At 40.0% G+C, this 25,366-nt stretch overlaps 1 protein-coding gene across 2 annotated transcripts in view; it reads left to right on the top strand.

The window, feature by feature from the left end:
- Positions 1 to 3,015: 3,015 nt before the first annotated feature.
- LMO1 (LIM domain only 1) overlaps positions 3,016 to 25,366 on the top strand; it is an 81,475-nt gene continuing 59,124 nt past the window's right edge. The window contains exon 1 of one of the 2 annotated variants that reach the window (XM_073350632.2): positions 3,016 to 3,213. In XM_073350632.2, the coding sequence (XP_073206733.1) occupies positions 3,192 to 3,213 (22 nt within the window). In that variant the 5' untranslated portion in view covers positions 3,016 to 3,191. Of the gene's footprint in view, positions 3,214 to 9,702; positions 10,213 to 25,366 lie in introns of those variants that run through there. The other variant, XM_073350628.2, reaches the window with a different exon arrangement.

The raw sequence follows: 25,366 nt of genomic DNA, 5'->3' as shown, positions 1-25,366 counted from the left end.
TTCTCTGGGCCTGTTTCCCCTCCCACTCTTTGTCTGTTCTATCTATTTAGAATGAAAATGCTTTGGACAGGAACTCTCTCTAACTGTGCATTTATATAGCACCTAGTAAACTGGGGCTACTGAAATAAAAATAATAACAGTAATTAATAATAGTATGTGAAAATTCTTAAGGAAGGCCATTCTCATGACATTTCCAGTCTAGTGTTTTTAGACTCCAGAGATTCAGATAAGTATTCAGATGCTTCCTTTTCTGAAGAGATTGTCTGAATATATTTAATTGCAAAAGGCGCACACAGGACAATGCTCCACTATATTGTAAAAAGCATTTCCCTAAAGTGGAGACTTTTACATAGGGGTTAATCCTACCATCTTTATTAAACCTGCACACCTCAGAGCCCACATAAATGTAAAGGCAGGGATCAGTGAATAACATTTAAACTGTAAAATGTTTGCATGGAGAATTATTTAACGGTTTATGTTTTATAGTAGTTTGGCTTTGGTTGTGTGACCCCACTTCAATTTGTCTGTTGCCTCTTCTTCTCTTTCTCATCCCCAGTGACCACAATCTTTCTGAATTCAACTGTGAACATCACTTCTAGAGAGGCGATACCAAAATCAATATTCATTTCACAGTTTAGACCCTTTACTCAGTTTCTCGCCGCTTCTCCCTTTGCATCCTCCATAGTGTCCTTCAGCTTAGCATATCCAAACAAATGCCTCTTTGGTAAGAGCATCCTTAGACAAAACTCTAGCACCTCCGTAACAAGCTCAGAATAAAATGGAATTGCCACATACTAAGGTCTTGATTCTTCTACCATTGCAGTTAAAGCTCCCATTGATTACAGTGAAAGCACAATTGGGCCCTTAAAATTTAACATATTTTAGATGTGTGTGAATGCTAAAGGTTTCTCCAGGTTTGGGATTTCTTGAGCTCTGCTGTGTTCTTTCCAAAAAGATTCATTGAGTTAGACAGGTCCAGTTCCTGTGGGTGCAGTATATGCCATACACTGGAAATTAAAGACCAGAAAATTAGCAGGGTTTGTTGTGTTACAAAGCTGTAGGCTTTTTTATCATTATACTCAAAGAAAAATGTACTGCACTAATGGAACACAACATTGTGTTCCAAGTTGTATTTATGCTTGCAAGTAATGAGTATGCTTCAGTTAAGCTTGCTTGGCAACAAACTTACCAGTTTTTCACCATGGCTTTATTTGATATGTACAAGGTGTGCTTTAAAGATAATGCTCTGCAACTGCCAAATGAGCGACTTTAGTCATGGCAGTCCTAACACAGGTAAATGTGATGATGTGGAATTAGTAAGTGGGAGGAAATCCCAGGAGACAAATCTTTTGACATTCCAGGTATACCAAAAATTGTCTGTGTCTCATCAATAGAAACCAGCCTGAACAAAAAAATTTTAAAAAAGGCAAGACTGGGGAAAAATTAAATGAAACCTCCTAGTATATGAGCAGAACTAACATTAGTTTCCTGATAGGTGTAGATAGGCAATGGAGTAATGGATCAGCTCAGACATTGCCTGGGGAAACAAAAAGAAAATCTTCAGTGCCCTTGTGCAAATTGAGGACACTAAGGATAAGAGTCTTGAGAAAGTAAAAGCCAATTTTGGGGGAATCAATTAATACTTTTGTTCATGGAAGTTCACATGGAATTAAAATTTGGGTAACCTGCAAGCCACAACTCCTGTCTCTCTAATGGGCAGTGTAATGATTGTTGATTTCAGTTTGTATTAGTCTCTTACCGCCTTCCAATTTCAACTAATGGAAATCAAGTCCATTATGGTAAACGTAGGAAGCAAGTACATTAATAGTGGGCATTGACATTAATTCAGACTGTAAACAATTCAGAACTGTTACCAGTACATGCTATATTGTGTCATCTTATCTGCTGCTTTCGTAGGACTATTTCTTCCACAGCTTTTTAAAATACACACAATTGAGGCCACACAGGGTTTCGCATTGGTAAACAACACTGTTTGCAAGTTCTGTTTTGCTCCCCACACCAACCCTTTACACCTTTTTTTGTGTGTAGCTGCAAACACTTTCCAAGCCAGCAATGCCACGTACATTCCTTGCAATACAGTTCTGCGCTTTACTTTAAAAAAAAATATAGCAAGGGGGAGATGTGGGGAAGAATGTAATGGAAGAGGCAGAAAGAAAAATGAGCTTATTTATACAGTAACACGTGTGTTAAAGCAATGCCTCCTTTCCTTGGCTATACACTCCCGCATTTTCTCTCTCACACACGTATATACACACACTCTCTTTAACTGTGCTTTTGTGTTTTGTCAGAATTAATGAGAAAAGTTCCCTTGCCCTAGGGGTAATTAGTGTCCTTGGAGTTAAATAAGCTAATACTTAGACACCTCTGGCACAGGCAATTATGTTTGTGTATTGAATAATTGATTCAAAGGGGGGGGGGGGAAGGGGCTGCTAATCAGATCTGAGCATAATGAATTGATTTAATTAACAGGGGAATCTGAGGGTCCCTGGGAAATGTGTGCATTTATTCAGCAGCAAGAGAGAGTGCAGAGCACATAAATTGAGAGAGGAGAGAGCGAGGCAGGCAGCAAGTGCTTTTGCGTTCAGTGATAGGTTCGCATTTTTCCTCCCCGCCTTTGAATATAATTTTAGATTTAGAGTGAAATAAAGAGAAAAGCACTTTGGAAGCCTGAAAAGCTCTGCAATAGCGACAGCAAAAGAGGGGGGTTGTGAGCGATCACATGCAATTACATTAAAACAATTTTTTTGACTGTGCCCGTTGGGAAGGCGCTGGAGAACCGGCCCTCGATTTTGCCTCCCTTATCTTTTAAAAAAATTATTATTATTATTATCTCTGAACTGGCATTTGAGTTGTGAGGGGGGGGGGGATTGCTTGGGCACTAGTAAAGCTCTTCAGTGCTGCTGCATGTAATTCTAGCTGAGTGCAATCTAGGTTAAAAGTCGTGCAACTGTAGCTGGCTGGCTGGCTGGCTGGCTGGCTGGGGTAGGGGGGGAGAAAAACAGGGAGGACGAGCCGGCTGCATTTTTCGCTCGGCAGCGCTTTGCAAACACTCTCCGGTCCTCCGGCCCTTTCCCCTCCCTGGAGCGAAGGAGCAGAGGCGGCGGCTGGAGGGGGAGAGGACGCCAGAGACGGAGCGGCGGACGCAGCTGCTGCCCGCGGCCCCCGGGACAATGGTGCTGGACAAGGAGGACGGTAGGTAGGAAGCCGAGATCGTGCCAGAGCGCGCTCGCCCGGCTCCCGTCCTCTGCCTTGGCTGCGGCCGGATAGGCAGCGCGAGCTGCAGGAGGAGGGAGACAGCTGCTGTGTGTGTGTGTGTGTGGGGGGGGGGAGCAGGGGCATTTCTGCAAGTGCATGTCACTGTTACTGTACAGATCGGAGCACGCTGGCTCGTGTGTGTGTGTGTCTGGAGGGGTGTCCAAGGGAGTGCTTGGGTGACTGCCTCGCTCAACTCCATCGGATTTGTCGGATATTTACTTCCCCAGCCCTTCTTGAATAAGAAGCGATTTCTTCCCCACTCGCGTTATTCTTTGCTCTCGTCAGCAAACGGAATGTTCTTCTGTTCGCTGGATCTTTCTGGCCTGGATTAGGTTTCCTGCCTCTTTAAATCCATTAGTTTCAGTATTTTCTGTTCTCCCAGCATGTCCACTGTCTGTTATCTCCTATTGTCGTGTTTACCCTCTTGCCTATTCCGCCCTCACCCCCGCCCCTCCAGCTCCCTCCCACCGTATGGCTCAAAACCTGCTATTAATGACTAAGAGCTCACAGCTTTGCTAAACTGCTTCACAAAGGGCGCCTTGGCTTATTGTGGGAAAGGATTTACTTTTTAAATGAGGCTGGGAAGAAAAGGGGGTGTGTGTATGTGGAAATGAGAGAGCTGACTGCATGCAAGTTTAGATCAACCATGTGCTTATTGTCAAGACTTGCTAGAAATTCATTTGGACTCGTTTGGGAGCAAGGAGGGAGGCAGGGTTGGAGGCAAGATTTAAAGACTGTGTAAGCTAATTTAAAGGGAAATTAATTCTGGCGTGTAACGTAGTAAAAGGTGCTGAGGAGAAAAGAAAGAGACTGGTGGTAACTCTCCAAAATAGCCTCCTGCATCCTGAAGTCGCACAGACAGGGAGCAATAGGGTGCTGTTGGAAGTGGTTTTTGTAATTTGGGGCCGGGGCGAATGGAGAGGATAACTCGGATCCCTGTCATCCACTAGTCTGCAGTCTTCGCTGTCAAATTTGGCAGTCCAGGGTTATTTGCTGCAGAGTGCTGGGGTAATGGTTTTTGTTGAGCTGAAAGCAATCCTTACAGGCTTGATGTAACAACAGACTTAAAAACTCTTGCCAGGCTTATCCTACTGAGGCATTTGAATCCACCCCCCCTCCCCCCCGCAATCTTTAAAACTTATTTACAAAGCACCAGTGAGTACTGAAAGCATGATCACCTGCTGTTATGCATGGTGATTGCTTCTCCCAGTTTTTCCCATAAGAGTTCACCATATTCACTTTTTTTTATTCTTTTAAAATCATTCTGTTCTAGTGTCATTTTCTCCATAAATGAAACCACTGTTTCATTGTCAGCATGATCGCCTGTCAGAAGCCAACATATATATGCCTGGACATCACAGATTCTAGCAGTATTTTGCTGTCTTTTTTTTTTTTTTTGTACAACTGTGTTTTCGAATAGTGCCCTCTACTTAGGGATGAGCACATGGGTGGCTACTGGGTCAAGGCAAGGGTAATCTTATACACTCTTCATCGGCATAGGCAATGCCTGGGGAAAGAAGTCCGTGCAGCTCAGAAAATGGTCCTTTCCTCCAAGTCCTTATTGGGGGAAAACTGTGGTAACACAACACTGATATTTTCAATTGATCTCCTTCATCTGCTGATACCACTTCCTCACCCTTTCATTTCCAGCCAAGCTATGCCAGTCATGTTATGTACGGGAATAGGAGCATTACAGAGGTGACTGGCTTTTGAGGCCACAGATGAGGGAATATGCTGTTGGTCGTCGGTTCAGAACTGCATGACGTCTTGGGGCATATAACTGTGTCACTTGCCATGAGGTCAGGTGGCATTAGCTTGTCACCATCATGCCAGCTTCAGTTACATTGCAAACTGAAAAGCCTCCTATCGCAGTGAATGCTATGTGTTGTGTGCCTGTATAAATTACCATAAAACTTCTCTCCCCTGGTGGATGCGGGGTTTAATTTGGAAGGGTGACGACCAGAATAAGAGACAGCGGGAAGTGTCCTTTCCCCCTCAGTCTTGGACTGTCTGTCCCTGCAAGGTGAGAGCCTGCTTGACACAAGCCTTAATGGAATCAGTTGGGGCATGAGGAAAAATCATATGCCTGCTTGTGTGCTCCACCTGAGTGGGAGGGGGGTCGGATCTCTAACAGCGAGAAGGTTAAATGCACACTGGGGCTCAGAGGGGTGTGTGGGGAGGGGGAGCTAAATGCTAAGTTCATCTGTGGATTTAGAGGCCTTTATTGTATTTTAGTTTGTCAGAGTCCTCTGAAGTAAACTGATGCAGTGTTAGTAATGGGATGTATAATGCTCCGGTCAAAAGTGTCCGTGTGCGTGTGAGGGGGAGTGTGTGTATGGCGGCGGGGAGGGGAGGCGGAGGAGTAAAGGGGAGAAAACTTGATCTAAATGTTTAAGTAAAAGGTATGAAATGTTCAGTAAAAAGAAAAATAAACCTCTCTCACATCTGTTCCTCCACACACCATGATACGTGGGGCTCAGTAATAAAGTCAGTACAGTTAAGCAAGCTTAATTCTTTTCTGGTCGTGCTCATGTGCGAGGGGGTTTGTATTTCCATCTGATTGCATTTTTGAGGGTAAGCTACAATGGGCGATCACTGAAACTTAAATTGTTACAGTGCAAATTTTGTTTGACTAGAGGGGAAAAGGTTGCCTTTTTACTTTCAGCATGAAAGTCCTCCAGTAGTAATAATAAACTAGGCAACGTCTTAATCTCCCTTAACTTTTTGCCAAAGGGTGCCTGCCAACCCATATCAGTTTAAATCTGATTGACGGGTTAACAGCAGGATGCTGCCTCTGCTGCAGAAGTAAGGGAAGCAGGTGAGCTGTGAGGAAAGACTGAGATCTAAAGAGGGTTTGCTAATGGGGGTATTTGAGTTCTTTCATGTATTGTAGACGGACTCGTTAAACATAAGGAGCTCAGGGCTGGTGGTGGTGTAAGGAAGTGAAACTAGAACCATTGATTATCCAGACAGTTCTCAACAGCCCTCATTCCAGGAGCTCTTGTGAATGGCGATATAAAAGGAAATAATGGGGATGGTGGTGAAGGTAAGGAGGAAATTAGAATGAGATGTACTTAAAAAGAAGAATAGTAAGAAACCCGTGATGTGGAGATCAGAGTAACAAACTGTAGTAATGTCTGGGAATCTTCAAAACTGTTGATAGCGAAGTTATATTAGAGGAGAAATTATGCCTGTTAAAAATGTCAGAGGAATTAGGAACAGAAGGCAAGATTAAGAGAGGAAACTATTTTATGAGGAGGTTATTTTATGCTTTCCTTTCTCTTTCTGCCTGACTTGGATGGAGCTCCAGTTGCTTGATCAGTTGTGAATGTCAAAAAGGATGCTGGATCTGCACAGGTTATAAATGGAATAAAATGGAGGCTATCACTAGCTGTACCAGTTGCTTGTCTTGAAAGACCTTGTTAGTGAAAATGGGTCTGTTTTTTTAATTCAAGCAGGTCTCCTTCTGGGGACAGATCTGGTTTTTGTTTTTGTTTTGTTTTTTTAACCTTCTAAAAATCCTAAAGTTGAAGATCACAGATACCCAGTTCACTTTTTTTTTCTTTTTTGCAGAGTCATTTTTAATCTTAAAAAGCTAGCTCTTCTACATAAGAAGGCACTGTGATAGCTTAATGAATGCTGCATGCATCCATGTCGGAAACCACAAATTGTTTAAATCCCTCATTCCTCCAGCAGTCTTGGGGCATTGCAAAGAGCTCACATCCTGTTAGGTAGAAGTCGTAATGTGCTCCTTACTTTTGCATCCCTGAGAGCTGGTTGTCCAGCTGTATTGTTGTTTTGGAGGAGATTGCTCTCCCAGCCTCAGGGTACGTGTTCCAATGAGGGCTTCAGGGGAGTATGCAAGCCTTAGGGTGACACAGTCACCATCACACAGGGTCTAATAATCAGTTTGCTGCCTAGTAAGTGGAAAGCTGCCTTGACACAAACACTTCTTGGTGTCAATATGGGCAACAGAAAGACAGTACTACTTTCCTAAGGGCTCTGCAAATATCACTGTGGGTAAAGGGGGAGAGGACAAAAAATTGTCAGGTTCCTGACTTGAGGTATTGCGGCACCATGCCAAGTTATGTCTGTTAGGTAGAATCGGTTCATATGTCTGAAGTGACACAATATAACCCGATTGATAGAACAGAGCGTAATATTAGAAAATATTTTAAAATGGAAACTGATGCAGTGTTTTTCCAAAATGAATCTTCAGAGCCATAGTTAAAGAAGAAAATTCTGAGCCAAAATCGGTAGAGATTTGCACCTATGCAATTCTGGCGTGCCATAGCTGAATTTGGCCCTGTAGGTCTCTTTCGTTTTGACTTGCACAAACAAACCAGCCCAGCGTCCAATATGATAATTACAAAGCTCAGGATTATTATAGATATTCCTCAAATATATAATTACTGCTAATGCTTTGACAGTGGAGAGCAGAACTTCTGCTAAAAAAAAAAACAAAAAAACAACCCCATCAGTAAGCAGATCTCAAATATGACCAATTCAAAAGATTGGGTTAATTGTAGCTGATTCTGTTTAATTGCTAGTAAAGTGTTTTAAGGGTTACAGGATATATGTAATATATATGTATGTATTTTTTTTTACTGGTGTCTGAAATGAGCGAGTGTGAGAGGACTGTTTAATGCAAGAATTATGAGTTTGCAAAAGGGAATCCAAGTCATTGGGTATGTAGAAGTAATGCAGGAATAAAATGGATACTGGTACAGCGCTACATATTAATGCATAATAATTTTGACAGCTACATAATCACTCTGTATGTATATTTACCAAAAAAGATCAACAGTAATACACAGCAGCTATTTAATGTAGACGAAAAGCTTAAACTTAATGTAATTACCAAAATAGCTACTTTTAAATATACTCTTTACAAAGATGAAAAAAGTATTGCTTCTATTTTGGGGCAGTGGAGTAGAAAAAAAGAGTCAAAAGTAAGGTGTGATGCAAAAAAAGTTGGAATACCTTTTTTAATAAAGGCTAGCAATACATTAGAGGAAATATTACGATATTTACCTATGCTAGATTAGAAACTCCTACTTTTATGTTAGTGTTCATTCAAAAATGTTTAACTAGCAGGCATTAGTTACCACATCTTTGGCCTGCAGTCCCCTTCCTTTTTAACTTACAGTAGTTAAAATAAATTATCACTTAGCTGTTGCATTCTTACCCTAAAGTACAATTTCAATCTTTGAAAACTATATTAGAAGGAGAAGAATAGAAGTTTTAAGTACTGGATGAAAATGATTCTATGCAAAATAATATATTTAACATCAAATATGTTCAAGGACTGTTAGGATTAAGTATTCAAAATGAAGGGGGAAGGAAAAAGCCATTTGAGCTGAGGATAAGGAATCTAATTAAAAATAGGTATTAAGGATATATAACTTGAGCCTGCTATCAAGCTTTAAAAGAGTACTGTTGTATCAGATGTAAAGGGGAGGGAGAAAGATCATTAAAATGAGAATAAAATGTTTTCTTGGATTAAAAAAACCCCCGTGCCTGAAATTGTAGATTGCACTTCGTATTGAAGGACCTCATCCTGCAATCTTGATTGACACGATTGAAGACAATGGGCTACTTGTGAGAGTAAGGGCTACTCATGTGAGGAAAGTGTGTCAGTTTATATTCCAGTATTAGTAGAATTAACTGCAACAATGATGTCTCTGAGCAAGTAGAGCAAATGGGCAGGGATTAGTACTGCGCTCAATTTTTAGAAATTATTGTACTATCTGAAACGCTGTATAAAGTACTGAAATTCACAGAGTGTATTTTAAAAATTTCTGAAGTGTGCATGGAAAAACAAGGTCAAAATGAGCTTTGAGAAGTGTTACATCAAGTTCTAAACCGTGACACATCTGTGAAATAGAGTTAATAATGGAAGAAGGCAGTGTGACAGGGCTATGGTCTTAGAATCTATGCAGGGAATTTTAAGTTTTAGTAGGGAAAGGGAGAGTCTCTAACCCATTAGAAGCTACAGGTCATTTGAAACTGTCACTTCAAGTTTTAAATGAGCAAAGCAGGAAAGGGGGGAATGCTTTGGAGATAGATCTATATCTAGAGAGACGTGAAAGTAAAACACAGTTGTATAAGATGCAGTACATAAAGACAAATACTGAGAGAGTATGTTGTGTATGAAAATTGATCGGTGATGATGAACAGCATTAAAAAGAGGCAAAGTTAGTAATGTTTGAAACACGAAAGATCCTCACTAGCTGTTAAAACTAAATTTACAGATACTGTACTGCAGGTGGTGCTGCTGAGCTAGAAAGGCTTATATTCACCGTTAAATCCGGACAGAAGAATAAGAGGGGGGTCCCTGGGAAATGCGTGCATTTATTCAGGAGCAAGTGGGCAAAGCGCACAAATTGAGAGACAGAGGCAGCAATCGCCGGGTTTAGATATATTCCCCTCTGTCTGTCTGAATATAATTTGAGATTTAGATTCATCTTAAATCCAAGGGAAAACGCTTTGTAAGGGTTGAAAGCTGTGTAGTTGCAACAGCCAGGGTTATGAGCTATCAAATGCAATTACATTAAAACAGATTATACTGTGCAAATTGAGACATTTAGAAGGTGAGAACCAAAGAAACAGCTCTGATTCCCCCTTTTTTTTTTTTCTAAATTGCAGTTTTAGTTCCTTGCAATTCTGAGGTACAAAAGTAGGTGAGACTGCTTTTGTATCTGCAAAGTGCTTCATTTCTGAATGTAATTCTAACTGAGTGCAATCTAGGTTAAAAGCTGGACAACTGGGTAATTAGAGCTCACTGGCTGCTAAAGGACGATCAGCTGTGCTGTGGCTCATCTGTGTTCCCAGAGACTAGTTCTCCTCTTCCCTGAGTGAAGGCTGCTGGAGACAGAGCATCTGCACCCAGACTCCTCTTGATCCCTGAGATGATGGTGCTGGACAAGGAGGACGGTAGGTGGGCTGAGATTCCTTAAGCTTGTACACAGTGTATGCCGTACGGTCATTACATGTAAGTAAATGGCTTCGACACATATGTGCAGTGTGCAAGTTTGGGTGTTCTGCCTTCACCCTTTGATATTTGCCCCTGTGCCAATAACAGGGGAAATTTGCTCTTCGTCTTAGTTTTCCCCTGGCTTTGCTGACGAGTCAGCTAGCCCAGAAGGATTTACTTCAGGCTCTGTTTGCTGAAGGACATGTGGTATAAACAGTTTATTTTTTTTTTATCCATTTGGATTTTTTTTCCCAGCAAATGACAACATGACTCTATTTTGCCCATCTTAGCCTGTTTATTTTTAGTAGCTTTTATTTTGCATCTAATTTTGAGGCTTCCTTTCCCACATCTTTTTTTAATTTACATGTTTAATATATATATATATATATATATATATATATATATATATATATATATATATATATATATATATATATATATATATATATATATATCTTACTGCTCTTCATAGCTATAAACATAATTACAGTAAGCTAATAGGCCCGCTAAACTGCTCTGGCAAAGGATCATTGGTTTATTGTGAGAATTTACTCCTCTCTAAATGGGAGAGGTGGTGCTACTGGCGGAAGGTAACTTAACGAATGAAGATGAAGGAGAGATTGACTGACTGTTTTTAAGTTAGGGTGCTGGCATGTGCTTCCATTATTTTTAAAGCTAGCTGTTCTTACGAAGGAAGGAGCAATAATCTAGGGAAGGAGTCAAAGATTACACTGAGGCACTGTTATCTAGTAGTTAGAGCATGAGACAAGGAGTCAGGGAACCTGGGTCTTCCTCATGTGACTGCCATTTGCCCTTGGGCAAGCAACTTAACTGCTCTGTCACTTGTAGTTTCTAGGATGAATATGGTAAGTCTGACCAGAAGTTTTCTGACGAGAAAACAAACATTCCTTTGTGACCTGTGTGACACACAGCATTTTGGGGGCGCTACCGTAATGTTAATGGCAAAGCTAAACATTGGGGATTGCCATTTTCTTTTAAAAAGGCTATTCTGACCTTTAGATAGGTGTGAGTGCTCATTCTTTTATATTCATTTTCTAAATGGAGGACTTCATTGTGTTGTGCAGTTGTGTTGTGTCTGCCAGTATGTGCTGCTGGATAGTATGGATTCTGGTAGCTTTTAGCATATCTGTGCATGCGAAAAGGTCTGATGAACAGATGAAAAGTTAGTGTCATTTGGAGGCAAAAGGTGTCATTTGGAGGCAGAATGGAGGTACCGAATTACCACGGGCTCACAGACTGGAGAAAACTTGGAAGGATGTGTTTTAATCTGCCTGGAACCCTATGAATTTAAACGCTTTGACACCCAGTAATAGCAATATTGGTATGTTAGATGTGTCTCAGTTCTTGACAAGAGGAATTGTTTTCTCCTGTCAAAATTGATGCTAATCATATAACACTAATAATACTTAAAACTAAGTAATTCAAATATCAGGTAAAAAGGGGAGGATTTCCTCCTATGCTGTTCTTCTAGTATTAAAATGGATTTTGTGTAGTGGGAAATATTTGGAATAGGAAGAGCCTGAGTATTAAAGAGTAACCCACATCTGGTGGTTTCTAACCAGTAGGTTTAATAATTTCTACATTGAGCTTTTCCAACATTAAAATAACCCTAAGAATACTGCTCATAAATTATATCAGACCTGTAGCTTTTCTTATAGTGGACTTTTTCCAGGTATCTTGAGGACCATCGTTAGTAGATATAATGTATTTTACATGATCAGCGCACTCCAATTTATTTGCAAGTTCAGAGAACCTTAGTCTAGTTTTATGGAGTGGAACACAAGCACTTTGCCTAATCCTGGATTGACCTGCAGGTTGTGGTGAATAAAATTTGGATGGATTTTTTTTCCATCAAGACTTTTCCTCTTTATTTAAAAAAATATAAAAAAAATCTTATTGCCATTTTCTGCAGTTCTATGAAATTTATAAAGTCTTAACTCTGAATTGACAGTCATGGTGTTTTATTTACAAATTTCATGTCTGGAATGCATAACCAGTCTTACCAACATGACAGCAGTCAATTTGGCTTCCTGAAATTTCCAAATAACCTGACCTAGAAGATAGAAATTTTGATTTCTATTGAGTTGTCTGATTGGTTTCCTCGTCAACATATTAGAGTTTAAAAATGAAGTAGATAAGAAGCATCTGTTACAAATCATGTCTAGCAACTTTGCAGATGACTGGACGGTGGCTAAAAAGTATTAAGTGGTTGCATATTGCTTATGTTGGAAAAACAAATGAAGGTCTCTGGATTTCAAAGGATTTGAAGCAGCTCAGCTCTCAAAGGTGTTCTGTTGCTTTGGGGGGGGGCTGTGTAAGTTGAATCTAGTGAGTTTATTTTATTAGAAGCATAAGGCTACTCTGTAATCTTCCTCTGAATAAAAGACATTTGGCTGACTGACCTTATTTCTTATTGGGCCACAAGTTGTGTGCTGCTTTTTAGAAGTGTTTTTTAAACAAAAACAATTTCTCACATTTTAAAATCCTCCTTTGCAGTTCATGCTTGTGCACAGAATTATAATCTGTGATGATGGGAACAATATGAACAGAGCAGAACAGCCAAAATTAAATTCTTTTGTTTGAGGAAGTGCTGTACCTGAGTAAAATCAAAAATGCATCATGTAGAGATCACATTTTCAAGTGTAATGCACAAATAACACTTAAAGCAAAACAAAAATTCAGTCTTTGTAATAGCAATTAGGAAAATGCTGCTGCTTATCCCAGGTGTAATCTTTGCTGACAATGAAGTGCAGCCTAGTAAGTAGTATGTATGGCATGAAACACACTAACGGAAATGGTAATTCTTTTATTACAAAAAATGCAACTTTTTTCACCTAACTTTTGCTGTTGGCTACTCAGCATCTTAGACCCAGGTTATTTTGAAGAGCTTGTTACTGCACTCTTCTTCTTCACGTGTACGAAGGTACTGATCAGAATGTGTTTATGCCCCAAACCTGGTACAGCCAACAGTGCGTACAAACATGGATCTTGCATGTTAAAAATAGAACTTGAATCAATTAAATGTGGCAAAAGAATAGGTAATGTTAATACCAGGTCGGAGAGTTCCAGCAAATGTTATGTGCGTCTTGGATGAAGACTTGATATTTAGAGGGTGACCCCAAAATATGAGTATCAAAGACGGACGTGGGTGTGAGTTTGCGAAAAGAAGCCGCAGATCAGTATGAAGTGTTTAGGGCAGTGAGTATTGGAGAATCTGAAACAAGATCAACTGCTGTAGTGGTAAACAATGGAGACTTCTGAAAAAGGAGGTAATACTGAGGTACCAGAAAAAAAAGCGGGATGGAAGATGGCTAGAATAATTTAACTTGGAGAGAATCAGTGTGCTCTCCAGGGTTGCAGTCTTCTATGCAGTTAATCCATTCATTTCTGAAAGGTTGTTTAGCAAATGGATTTGTATTAACCGATTTGATGAAACAGCAGGTAATAATCAAACACTTGCATGCACTGGGCTGTGGGGGAAGGAGAAATATGAGAACTAACCTCAAAATACAGCACTCCATGAAATAGGGCCACAAAACAGCATTTCTCTCATCTATATTTAATAGCAGGAGGTTCTCACTTATCCACTTAAGTATCGCTTATGCAACATGGTAAATGAAGGCAAAGCCACTTGGAGAAAAAGGAAGAAGGACCAGATCTAGATAAAGATGGATTAAATACCATAGATGTTGATCGCTAGGTGGCTATAAAGTGTGAATAAAAGCAATGGGTCCAAACAGAATCCTGTGTCATGGTAAGTCAGGAGAACAAGGGTATTTTTTCCCTTCTTCCAACCACAAACCCAGTGACAAGAATGATCAGTGAGATAGGACTCCAGCCATGAGATTGGGGCCCAAACATTCATCTTTTAATGAACATGTTAGATGCCACAGACAAATCCAGCAAGATCAAGATATGTCACTTTACTCAGTGTATAGAACCATTTACAAGATCATTATAGACTTCTAATAAGGTATAGAATGAACACGAGCCTAAACATGAAGTAGTGCTGTCTCTGGAAGAAATAATATCCTGTGGCTAGGTTTGTCAGAATTGGCCGGGGGGGGGAATTGATTTTTTTTTTTAAATCAACAGATATTATAGATGTTTGGTTTTTTTAATTTTCAGTTCTACAAAATTATGGGGGGAACGGGGTCAGGAGAGTCGGACAAATTACTGAATGAAAGCAGACATTTATTTCAAAAAGTTAAAACTTTATAAACATTAAAGCACAAATTTTCAGCAGCATATCTTAAAACATACAAATATCTTGAAATCAAAGTGAGTTCTCAAGCAACATTTTTCTTACTTTGCCTGTCTGTAAACTCAGATGATTATCAATGGAAATATTTGTCATTGGTATTTGTTTGTATGGTGAAATCAACATTTATCAATAAAGATATAATCCTTCCAAGACCACCTATATGTTGCTGATATTAAAAAAGGAAATGGCAAACTGATCAGGCACGTTCTGAAGAACCAGCGAGGAGTGATGGGGAAAATAGATGACACATGGCAAGGGCAGAGAGTTACTTTCTTCTAACATTGAATATGGAACTTTTTATTAGAAATCAGGAAAACTGTTTTATTCTGAAAGGTGTTTCTTTCTCTCTCTGCTTCTGCTGAGAACCTTCTCCAAGACCTGTCCGGCTTCCTGTTTTTGTTCTAAAGAAACACTGCATGTCGTCCTAGAAGTCATCTTATTCAAAGAATGAAAAACTTCTTCTGTTGCTGAGAACTGATTATATACCCCAACCAATTAAGGAAATGTATATAGTTAGGGGCCAATCACACAACCTGCCGCATAAGTGTAATTGCTGTGGATTCTGTTTAGAGTCATGAAAGGGAAATATTTGAGATTGTACCTAGTATGGGAAGTGTGAAATTGGTGGTACAGCTAGAAGTGCAATGGCAGCAGGAACAAAAATGAGTGGTAATAGTTAAAAACATGAATGAAGAGGGAAGTGGAGGGCAGAAAAGAAAGGTTCTAGGTAAAAACAGAATAGGATCTGAGATGGATAAATCATCAGATTAGGTTCCAGTCAACACTCTAAAGCAGCGGTTCTCAACCAGGGATCTGGGGCCACCTGGGGGGCTTTGAGCAGGTTTCAGGGGATCCGCCAAAATAAACCAGAGAGCAGGGCCAGCGTTAGACTCACTGGGACCCAGTGCAGGAAGCTGAAGCCCGAGCCCCCCGCTGCCTGGGGCTGAAGCCGAAGCCTGAGCAACTTAATATTGCAGGGCCCCCTGTGGCACAGTGCCTTGGATAATTGCCCTGCTTGCTACCCCTTAACGCCAGCCCTGGCTTTTAATCTACTGGATTTGCAGAAAAAACAGTTGTGGCACAGGTGGGCTGTGGAGTTTTTATAACAGGGTGGGGGTGCTCAGAAGGAAACTGAGAACCCCTGCCCTGAAGCTCAGCTGCTTCAAATCTTGTGGGATTGCACATTTCGGAGAACAGTCATTCTTGGGGTGCTTGGCTGAAAAGATGACTCTAAAATATTATCCATATCTCTTCAATGCTGCAGAAAGGGTCAGGCTGAACAATTACATGAGTTCTTAGTTGAATGAAATTGGTTTTGCCCATTCCCAAAGGAAATGGAGAAGTTAACATTTCTCATAACAGTGAGTTGTATTTTATGGATATATACTCCTGTGTTGTACAATCAAGGTCATTTTGTAGTCTGCAGGGATATAGTATTGAGGCTGGACTCCTCTTTAAAGCTTCAACGCTTTTAAGTTCCGAGGTGCTGCCGATATGTTGCAGTTGTCTTCTAGGCATATGACTGTTTAAAACAATTAGGAAAAACTTTTTCAACTTTGGGGGTGGGTTTGGGAGGGAGGGATAAAAGAAGAGACTGAATCATGGAAACTATTTAGGTTTAATTTTGGATTTAAATGCAATAAGGCGGCTGCTCAACAGTTAGTAAGATTAAAATCTGTTGCACTGCCTGTGGGTTGGTGTTCAATTTTCATGTGGTATTCGTGAAAGCTGTGTATTTTATCTGTGTGCTGTAGCATCTCTTGAGAAAGTCATCAAAGTATAGAATCTCTTTACCCCCCTCCCCCCAAAAAGTCCTTGTACGAGCAGTGCATTATTAATAAAGTAATCCATTAGATCTGGTGATAAAGGGTCACGGCACAGTCTGAAATATCTGTTTTTAAATGGTTAAGAAGTTATCATGGTTGGAGGATTAATTGATTCCACTTGGGAGGCTTTTTTAGGTTTTCAGAGTTCACCTTTAAACACATTTCCCTATTTGTAAATGTCTGTTTCCTATTCGAAGTTTTTTGTTTAATCTAGGTCAAATAATTAAGCTTAAAACAACATTAGGCTTTCATCAGAAGTAACTGAACAGCTATGAAAGGTAAAAAAATGCTTGCAGCACTAGTGTTAAGTGCATCTTTAAACCATTTTATCCTAGGTTACGAATATGAAAGTTCATGGCAAATAAAATATTTGAAATCCATCCAAATCAGAGTAATGGTATCAAAAAAAGTTAAGCGTGGTGTTCCAAGAATAGAAAATACATAGCAGTTAGCAATATCTGCAGAACTGTAAAGCTCTAATGGGGCTGTGTGGTTTTTAAAATTGTGCTGAATTGTTATCGTTTAGTGTATTGTGAAGTTTTAAACAGTACAAAAATCACTGCCCCCAACTCAAGTCATGTGGGTGAACTGTCCACAGGGAGTGACTTTTTCAGTGACTGTAGCACCTATTCACCAATAATTTTGGGAGTGGCTGGAGGGACTTGTCTATTTTTTGTTATTTTGTTTGCTATTAGATTAGCATATTTCAGCCGATAGATGGTTTGTGAACAATCCACTGTAGCTATTTTGATAGTTCTCCAATGCATGGTTTATTTTTCCTGTTCCCTGACAGGATGACCCTCAAGCCCAATAGAGTTTTCAAGACTGTTTGTTGGCTGCTGCTTCACAAATGGATGGTGTGTTCTTTGGGGCAGAGATTGTCTTTTTATTCTGTTTGTACAGCATCTAGCACAATGGAGTTCTGTGCCATGACCAGGGCTCCCACACACTATGATGATACAATTAATAATATATTTACACAAGTAGACCCACAACTTCCTTCTGCTATAAATGTTCTTGCAAAAAAAAAATCATAGATTGGGCATCAAAGAGGATCACAGGTAGTGGTGAATGAATTTACATTTTTTGTTTAAATGACCATTTGTATATTTTCTACTGAACTCATTGATCAAATTCCCTCGTGTTTACAAAACTAGAGGAATACTTGGTTGATACAACTACTGGTTTTAACAGTTCTACTCTTTTTTCTAAAAGAAAAACATTTAGGGTTGTTCATGGGTGAAGAGAACTTGAACCAAAACTAAACAATAAAAACTCCTTCACTAATGTAAACATATATTTGGGTCAAGGCCAGAGATGCTCCTAGGTGGTTCATTATGGCTATGAGATAGAAATGTATTCCGGCGGACTGTATTTCTAATAAATAAAAAAGCATAATGAGACTGTAACTGGGAAGGAAGACAAAAGCAGCCATGCTTTAAATTGTTAATGATGGTGCCAGTGGCTGCAGCTTTACCACAGCTGTTTAAATTGATCTGCTCGTGAAAATGTTTTGTTTTGGCACTTTCGCTTCATGTGCGACCCTTTCAAAGGGACCCCTGGAAGCTTTTCAAAGGGGAATTGTGATCTCTTTCTAAATGGGATTTAGAGCACCAGAGTTCCAATATTTTGGATTATTTAAGCATACAAGTGTGTTCTCTTTTTTGTGATACTTTTGACAGGTAACAGTTGTTTTCCCTTCATTCCTTTCTCCCTCCCCCCCCATACCCATTTACAAATTATTAATGCCTTATTCTAAAGAGTACTTCTTTGGCTTCAGCATCACCCTGCTATCCAGTCTCTCCTTTTTCTGACACTATCATGTTTAATAAGAAAAGCAAAATAGTACTGCTTAAACTTGACAGAAATTACTGGTCGTCCTTTATTTCTCGAGTGCCTGGTTAGAGATTGTACTATAAAATGTGTGCCTTTATTTTAGTATTTTATTATGTATTATTTGCCAAGACCCCCCTTGTGCTAGGTGCTGCACAAACATAGAACAAAAAGAGATGTTTGGAGTTTACCACCAGTTTATTTCTATATTTGGGTCTACCTTTTAGGTGATTAACCCACTTCAACATCTTTTCATATGTAGACCATGCAATCGCATTCAGAAGTGATGGGTAGAGTCTCAAGATGATAAAATCCCACTAGCAAGTTGAGATGAATGTTGCTTTTATTTATTTTATTTTTACCAATTTATTGTCCGAAGCAAATCGTGTGTTCAAGTAGTTTCCAAAAGGTAGCCTGCTCAGGTCTGGAGAGCTTCACTGTTTTATCCACTGGATACAAAATTACTGTCGCCACCTCGAGGAACTTACACTGTGTACACAAATATATTTGGAAACATAAATAAAGACTGCTGTGTGGGCCCATTATGGCATTGGAAATGTTGAAGACACTTACTATATGTCTGAGTGGATGGGCTGGGTCTGGTGTGCTTTAGGTGATCTTGGCAACTCAGTTTCTGCATAATGTTTACACCTGAGGATATTTAACATTCTTCAGAATCCATTATATATTCATTTTTATCCTCCTTTGTGGAAAATGACTTTTGTAAGTACCCTGCTATGGATATGAAAGGCTGTACTAGGCATCATCGCAAACCCTTTGACCTCCCTGCATAGACTGGAGCTCTGTTTTTGAAAGGACTCTTTTATATCTGTTTTTATTCCATGCCCTTCCATTCATTTGCCTATACAAAGCAATAAAGGGTAAAACTAAAGTAACATAAATTGGTCTGTCTTCCTGAATCCATGTCTCACTAATGTACCCAGATTAACTCAACTGTAAATTGTCTCCTTTGGATGTCGTGTCTTGCTAAAAGTTTCCTATATGATTCATGATTTGGATTGCTTTTAACAGCTATTGGCTAAGCAATATGGTAAATGTACAAGGTGATGCAATTGGCATTAGTGAGAGGATGCACAGGAGCATGTAATGCAGTCAATACTACATTAACTACTGATGCCCAATTACAGAAACTGGAAGAGTGGCTTTTAGGAGCATTAGGACTTGCAGAAGAGCTGAGATCACCTGCCGCTCCTTGCCTAAAAGCTTCACCCTTTATGCGCTGGGATCAAAGTAAACATTCAGTTGCTGCTTTATCATGTATAGTAACGAAGGTGGGGTTTTTTCCAAAGAAGTGTCACAGTGATCCTTTTAACACATGGAAATTCGAATTTCCATATTTCAAGATTCTCTTTCCATCTCCTGAGGCAAGATTTTATTTAAATAAAAACTCTCTAACCACCTCTGTACTTACTGGTTCTATTTCTCTACATCCTACTCCTTTAGCCATTTTCATTTAAAGAAACACTTTAAGTGCAGTTTAGAGTGTCCTATTTCAGTGAGTCAGACAGAACAGGACTCTATTTTCCTCCCTCCCGCTCCGTCTCCTGTCCTTTCTCTAATCTGTACATGATTGAGACCTCAGCTGGCTTACGCTCTAGAAAAGTGTTCTAAAATACAGCCAGACACTCTATAAAACAGGATATTTGAGTGTGACCTCTTAGCAGTCCATGTTCAAATTAAGCACATATTGTTTCTACCACTGCTTTTGAAATCCAATTTCAATAGTTTGAATGATTATAGGCCCACGTTGTGCTTTAAATGCAGCGTGCAGGTCTCCTATACTAAGTTTAATATCGCTGCCGTTTCTAACTAATTTAAAGTGAGCGGTGTTACTGCTGTATCACAGTATTAGCAAGCCACAAAGTTCTTGTTGACTTTGAGACGGGGGGGGGGGGGGAAAGGAGGGGGAAGCTGTAAGGACACTTAAATATTTTAATATAAAAGAAAGCTACTAGGTGGCTTCCCGCTTTTTTTTTTTTTTCATTGATTCTCATCTTCCAGTTAGGGTACTTCGCATATCCCTAGTGCTTTTCTTCCTCAAAACGTTTTAAGAATATTAAATCTTTCTTCCCAAAATGCAATATATTAGACCCATTTTACAGTTGTGAAGCCAGGACACGCCGAGGTTTGGGGACTTGCCGAAGCCCAGAGAGAAGGAGTTGGTTTTACAAAGGCTACTAGAGTGCCTGTGCTAATTTGGTCCTAACTCGGGGGCCTGATCTTTCTGTGCACATCCCTTGTCCACCCTGCTCAGCGGAGTGAGGGCTGCTCAGACCGCAGGAATGGTTGAGCTGAACAGAGGTGGGAGGTGGGAGCAGTGCTGACTGCACCCTCCCACTCACTGGCCAGATGCACTGGGGTGAGGGTGGGGGGGGGGCACTCCATGAAAAAGGATAGAAGAACCTTACTAGCCCAGGCAGGAAAGGAATAACCATTGTCACAACGCTCCTGGGCATCTGGTGCGGGCTGTGCCAGCTTCATGCTGACTGCTCCTTTCTCTGGGATGGCTACAGAGCAGCGTTCGAACCCTGTGTGCTTAAGCAGGTGCTCCTCAGTTTTGCTTTCTGTGGCCTTATGGGATATGTCGACACTATATTCTAACCTGGGATTACAGTTGCTGGACCTAGGTCTCGCTGCCATGGCAATGAGTCCATACTGTACTATGCAGACCTTTTGACTTGGCTTTGTGGCCTGAGTTGTGTCCACACTGCAAAATGACAGGGCTTGGCCCTATATTGCACAGGAAGTCTGGCTCTGACCCGCTCCCTAGCAGGATCCTAGGACCCGGTCCTGTGGGCTCGCTGACCTGAGTCAGGCTGATTTGTGTATAGACGGAAGGGGAGGTTGGGCTCAAACCTGAGTCAGTGCCACGGCTTAGTGTTCGGTGCAGACATACCCATAAAAGTTAGATCCAACTGATAATAAAAGCCCTCCTTTCAGAAAAGAAAAAAAACCTCTGCTACGGTTACGGTGCAATGCTCTAACCTGTTGCTTCTTGCTTTTGTGAGCAGAAAAACTGTTGACCATCTTAGAAAGCAACGTGGAATCCTAAGGCGGCTCCCACAACACCATTTTGTTTGTTGATGGGGCCTAAAACTTCTTGATCACTAGTGCCTTAGTTATCAAAATAAAACTATCACGAGGTCACAACCAACATAGCCCCTGCCTTGTTTAATGCCTCTGCATATTCTGGAAGAGTTTGTTCTGCTATAAGAGCCAGGGGAAAAAGCATTGCTGTTTTTAAGAGGATTGTCGCTTTCAGTTCCTGATCGATGCTCTTTTGAACAGCTGAGGGGAAGGGAGCAGAAGGTAACCTGCTGGCTTGCCACCTTTTAAGTACATTAGTGCAAGGAGTACAAGCACTGGAGACCTGAGGGAGCTTAACTGAGTTTTGCATTTAGCCTGGCCTCAATGTGTAGTACAGACTAGTATCCTACCCTTGCTGCATTTTCCTGCACTGGTACAAACTGTGGTTGAGGTCTCTAAGTATCCAGTAGGGCAAGTCAAAACATCCTTGAATGACTTTTTCTTGAGTCGGTGTTTTCTCTTATTTGTTCTTCATAAGCGAACAGATGTGTAACCTTCCCTATGCAAAATTAAAATGAATAGTAGTATCATTGTCCTTGTGAGATTACTAGAACACTTAGGGTATGTTGCTGTACTCCTCTTTGAGCTTTGGAATCAAAGGGTCAGAATTTATAAAGGTTAAGTTAAACAAGCACTGACTTTCTTTTTTTATTTTGTTCCCTTATCTCTGTTTAATTTGGTTTAAGCAAAAATGTAGCCACCGCCTTTAAAAATGGTAAAAAGGATTCATTGGCTGGTCTGTTCATTTTTTTTAAACTTGCACTGTTTAAGTGGGCTGCTCAGTGAAACTTGTACATTCATGAAATAGCTGATTGAAAAGCAATATTTCAGATAAATACAAGCCAGCGATCTATCAGCAGTTGTAATAAAAGCTGGGCTTCAGGCTGTGATTTTATTTTGAAATAATAAGAATTGCTTTATTCTTTTTACTTGAGTTACCATGGTAATTCTGTCGTGTAGCAGTGTTATATTGATTTAGAAAGTGGACAGTAATATTTCTTTTGTGTTATTCTGTTTCTAGGGGTTGATTTCTAATTTCCACTTGGAGATTACTTTTCTTAAGTCCCTTCCCCTTTTTTTTTCCCTAGCAGTGTAATTTTCCTCTCACACACTGCTATTTTCTGAGCTTATTGGTGTGCTCTTATTTTAAATTAAACTTGCTGGTTTCAAATATTGAAATGACATCTTTGTCTGTGTCTGTACTTTGGTTTAGCAAAATATTACAGTTCGCTGTTTTATGCTTAATAATTTAAGGGAGCCTTTTGTCTGCCATCAGTGGTGGTTGATAACGAATGCCTAAACCAACACACAGCTTAAAGCTCTGACGTTTTAGTATTGTGTAATGGTGCATCCACCTTGCATATGATTTTTTTTTTAAGACAGATCTGCAGTGCATATCTGAGTATTCTTACCAATTAAATTCTAAGGAGATTTATATAAATTTACAACCGGAACTAGCTGTGGCTACATTGCGGTTCCATAGTAGCTAAGACACCCATTTGCTTTGTTTTGAAAACCCATGTATCATTTCTCAACCATCCCCCTTTAATCGAATACCTAGACGGTTTTTGAAAGCTAAACTTTCTTTTTCATAGTAATCTGCAATTATGCATAACAAGATCTGAAAATCACGAATAGTAACAGGTTCAGCTCTGTAAAAATATCTTAATAGTAAATATTTTATTGATCAAGATCTGAGTATGAGTCTATTTTTCTTCTTTTAAGAGATGACCTCTTAAAGCTTAGCTGCTTCTCCGTTTGGAGTTTCAGGTTGTCACCTCTTGCAAGAGAAGTAGACCCTCAGCTTGGGAGCAAGGGGGATGAGAGGAAATGAACATCTACCATCTCATGTTAAGATACATGTGTTTAAAACTTAAATCTAGATGTGTATTCTGTTTGTGTTTAACTTAACTGTTTCACTGTGTGCTTAAACAGTTTTTCCACCCTCACTGCTGAAAGGTAAAGTTCTTCCTCACATCTGAAAAGTTTCCATTGAAGTGTTTTGAAGGGCAAATAACTGGGCAGACCAGGACATAATTTGCTTTGTGGCTCTTAATTTTCAGTCCTAAGAGTGCTGACTGGTCTAGCTGTTCTAATGGGGGAATTTATGCCACAACATATGAGGCTCTGTCAGTGTTTCCATATAAAACACCTCGCTTCATGAAAATTCACTTGGGGTAGAAAGTCTGCACATAAACTCCTTGCTTGAGGATACCTTTTTCTTTTGTATTTAATTTTGATAATCCCTCCATCTGGGTCTTTTGAGCTCTTTGCAAAATAAAGGAAGGCAGGATGGGAGAAAAAAAACTTGCTGATGGTCTTTTTAAATGACATTTACTAAAATTACTTGACAACTGAATTATACTACATTAGTATTGCAAACTGTTTCTGTAGGCCTGAACTCCTATTTATTTTAGTCCAAGTGTTACAAAAATGCATAAGCAGCAGTCTTTCACGGAAAACTTTTTGCATGCAACTTGCTGTGCAAATGTTGCCTGCAGTGGTCTATTTAGGGTCAGTGATCCACAACCTCTAAAGCCTTCAAGTAGGTCTTGACCCTTGGGGTTATAATGGCCCTTGGTGTCATTATGACCCATCCAGTGATGTCTGTTACACATTAGTCTATAATAGCTCCAGACAAAATAACTGATTTTTTAAGTTTGTAATTCTCTCTCTCTCTCTCTCCATAGCAGATTGCAATGGCTTTAAAAATTCATTTTAGCATTCAAAGTAATGCAGCAAGTGACTGTTCGTTTAATGGTAGTGCCTGATAGGCTAAGACTTGGGACTCAACTCACTAACACTCGTCGTCTTTCCTTCTCTGCTTTTGTCCCCTGTTTCTTAACATTTTTTTTCTGATTTTTTTTTTCAAGGCCAGTTCATAATGCATCTGTTAACAGAATTGGTCTCCTCTACACTCTGTCCTCTCCTGCTGAATTTTCAGTGATGTGTTAAAATGGTATCTGACTTCACAGATTGTTTCAAGGAGTAAGGTTCTGTTGATCTTTAAGTATCCCGTGTTCTTCTCACAAATGTGCTTGAACTGATTATAGGCACCATTTTTAATGTGCACCCAATTTTACATGACACATTATTATGAGTTGGAGCGAGCCATCCACGAGAAGGGTCTAGATGACATGAAAGGCATTTTCCAACGTAAATTTCTTAAGCCTGATCTATTTTAGGGGATATAATCCTGCCAGCAAATATCTGAGTCAAGGTTTGAGGTTGCCACCACCTGCTTTAAAATGTAATTTCCTTCCACAGTTCATTCCATTATGACTGTATGATGCATCTTCTGGGATTGAGTAATTGGCTGGCTCAGAAGTAATTTTTGTTTCCACTAGAGAGATGTTTACAAACTGATGTTGTAGTATCCCTTTAAAACCAACTGAGAATCTGATTAAAGGCCTGAGGATCTTCTGCAGAGATTGTATGCCCCGGGGTGACATGGAAGGGTCAGCATGCTGTCACACAGCAACTATTAAGAATTAAGTTAACGCTGATTCAAATGCTACTGTGTGTGTACAGTGTTGATTGGACTGCTGTTGGATGGCAGTAAGTAACTTTGTACCATAGTGTGTCTGAACTGCATTTAGTTACATTGTAAAGCCAAATGAATATGGTCACTTGTGACCGGTATCAGAGGTATGCATTAAATAGTTCAGGTAGAGTGGAAACATAATTGATATGACCACATACGCAGGTAGACTGCAGAAAACGTTACCATTGACTGGTGCAGCTGCTCTTCACCAGCTGTGGGTCAAAAGTTTACCTAACATGGGTGATTTTTACTTGTAGGTTTGAACATTAGTGATATTGTATTGCTGGTTTCCTGGTGACGATAGTACTGGAAAACTAGTTCTATGGAAGAGTTAGTTCAGGTGAATTGGGTACTGCCCAAAATAACCATTGCCCTTCTAGGGGATGATGGTGGTAAAAGCCCTAAACTTTTCGCCTCGGCAAACCTGCTGCATTGAGTATTGCTGAAACGTCAAACTCCAGTAGTCATCCATTTACAATTAGCACATGAGTTATGGTAGATTATAATGTTGTTATCCT

This window comes from Lepidochelys kempii, chromosome 6 (genome assembly GCF_965140285.1).
Source record: "Lepidochelys kempii isolate rLepKem1 chromosome 6, rLepKem1.hap1, whole genome shotgun sequence".
NCBI classification, from domain to species: Eukaryota; Metazoa; Chordata; order Testudines; family Cheloniidae; genus Lepidochelys; species Lepidochelys kempii.
Note: the sequence above shows the minus strand (reverse complement) of the source record. Positions and strands in the feature narration are given on the sequence as shown.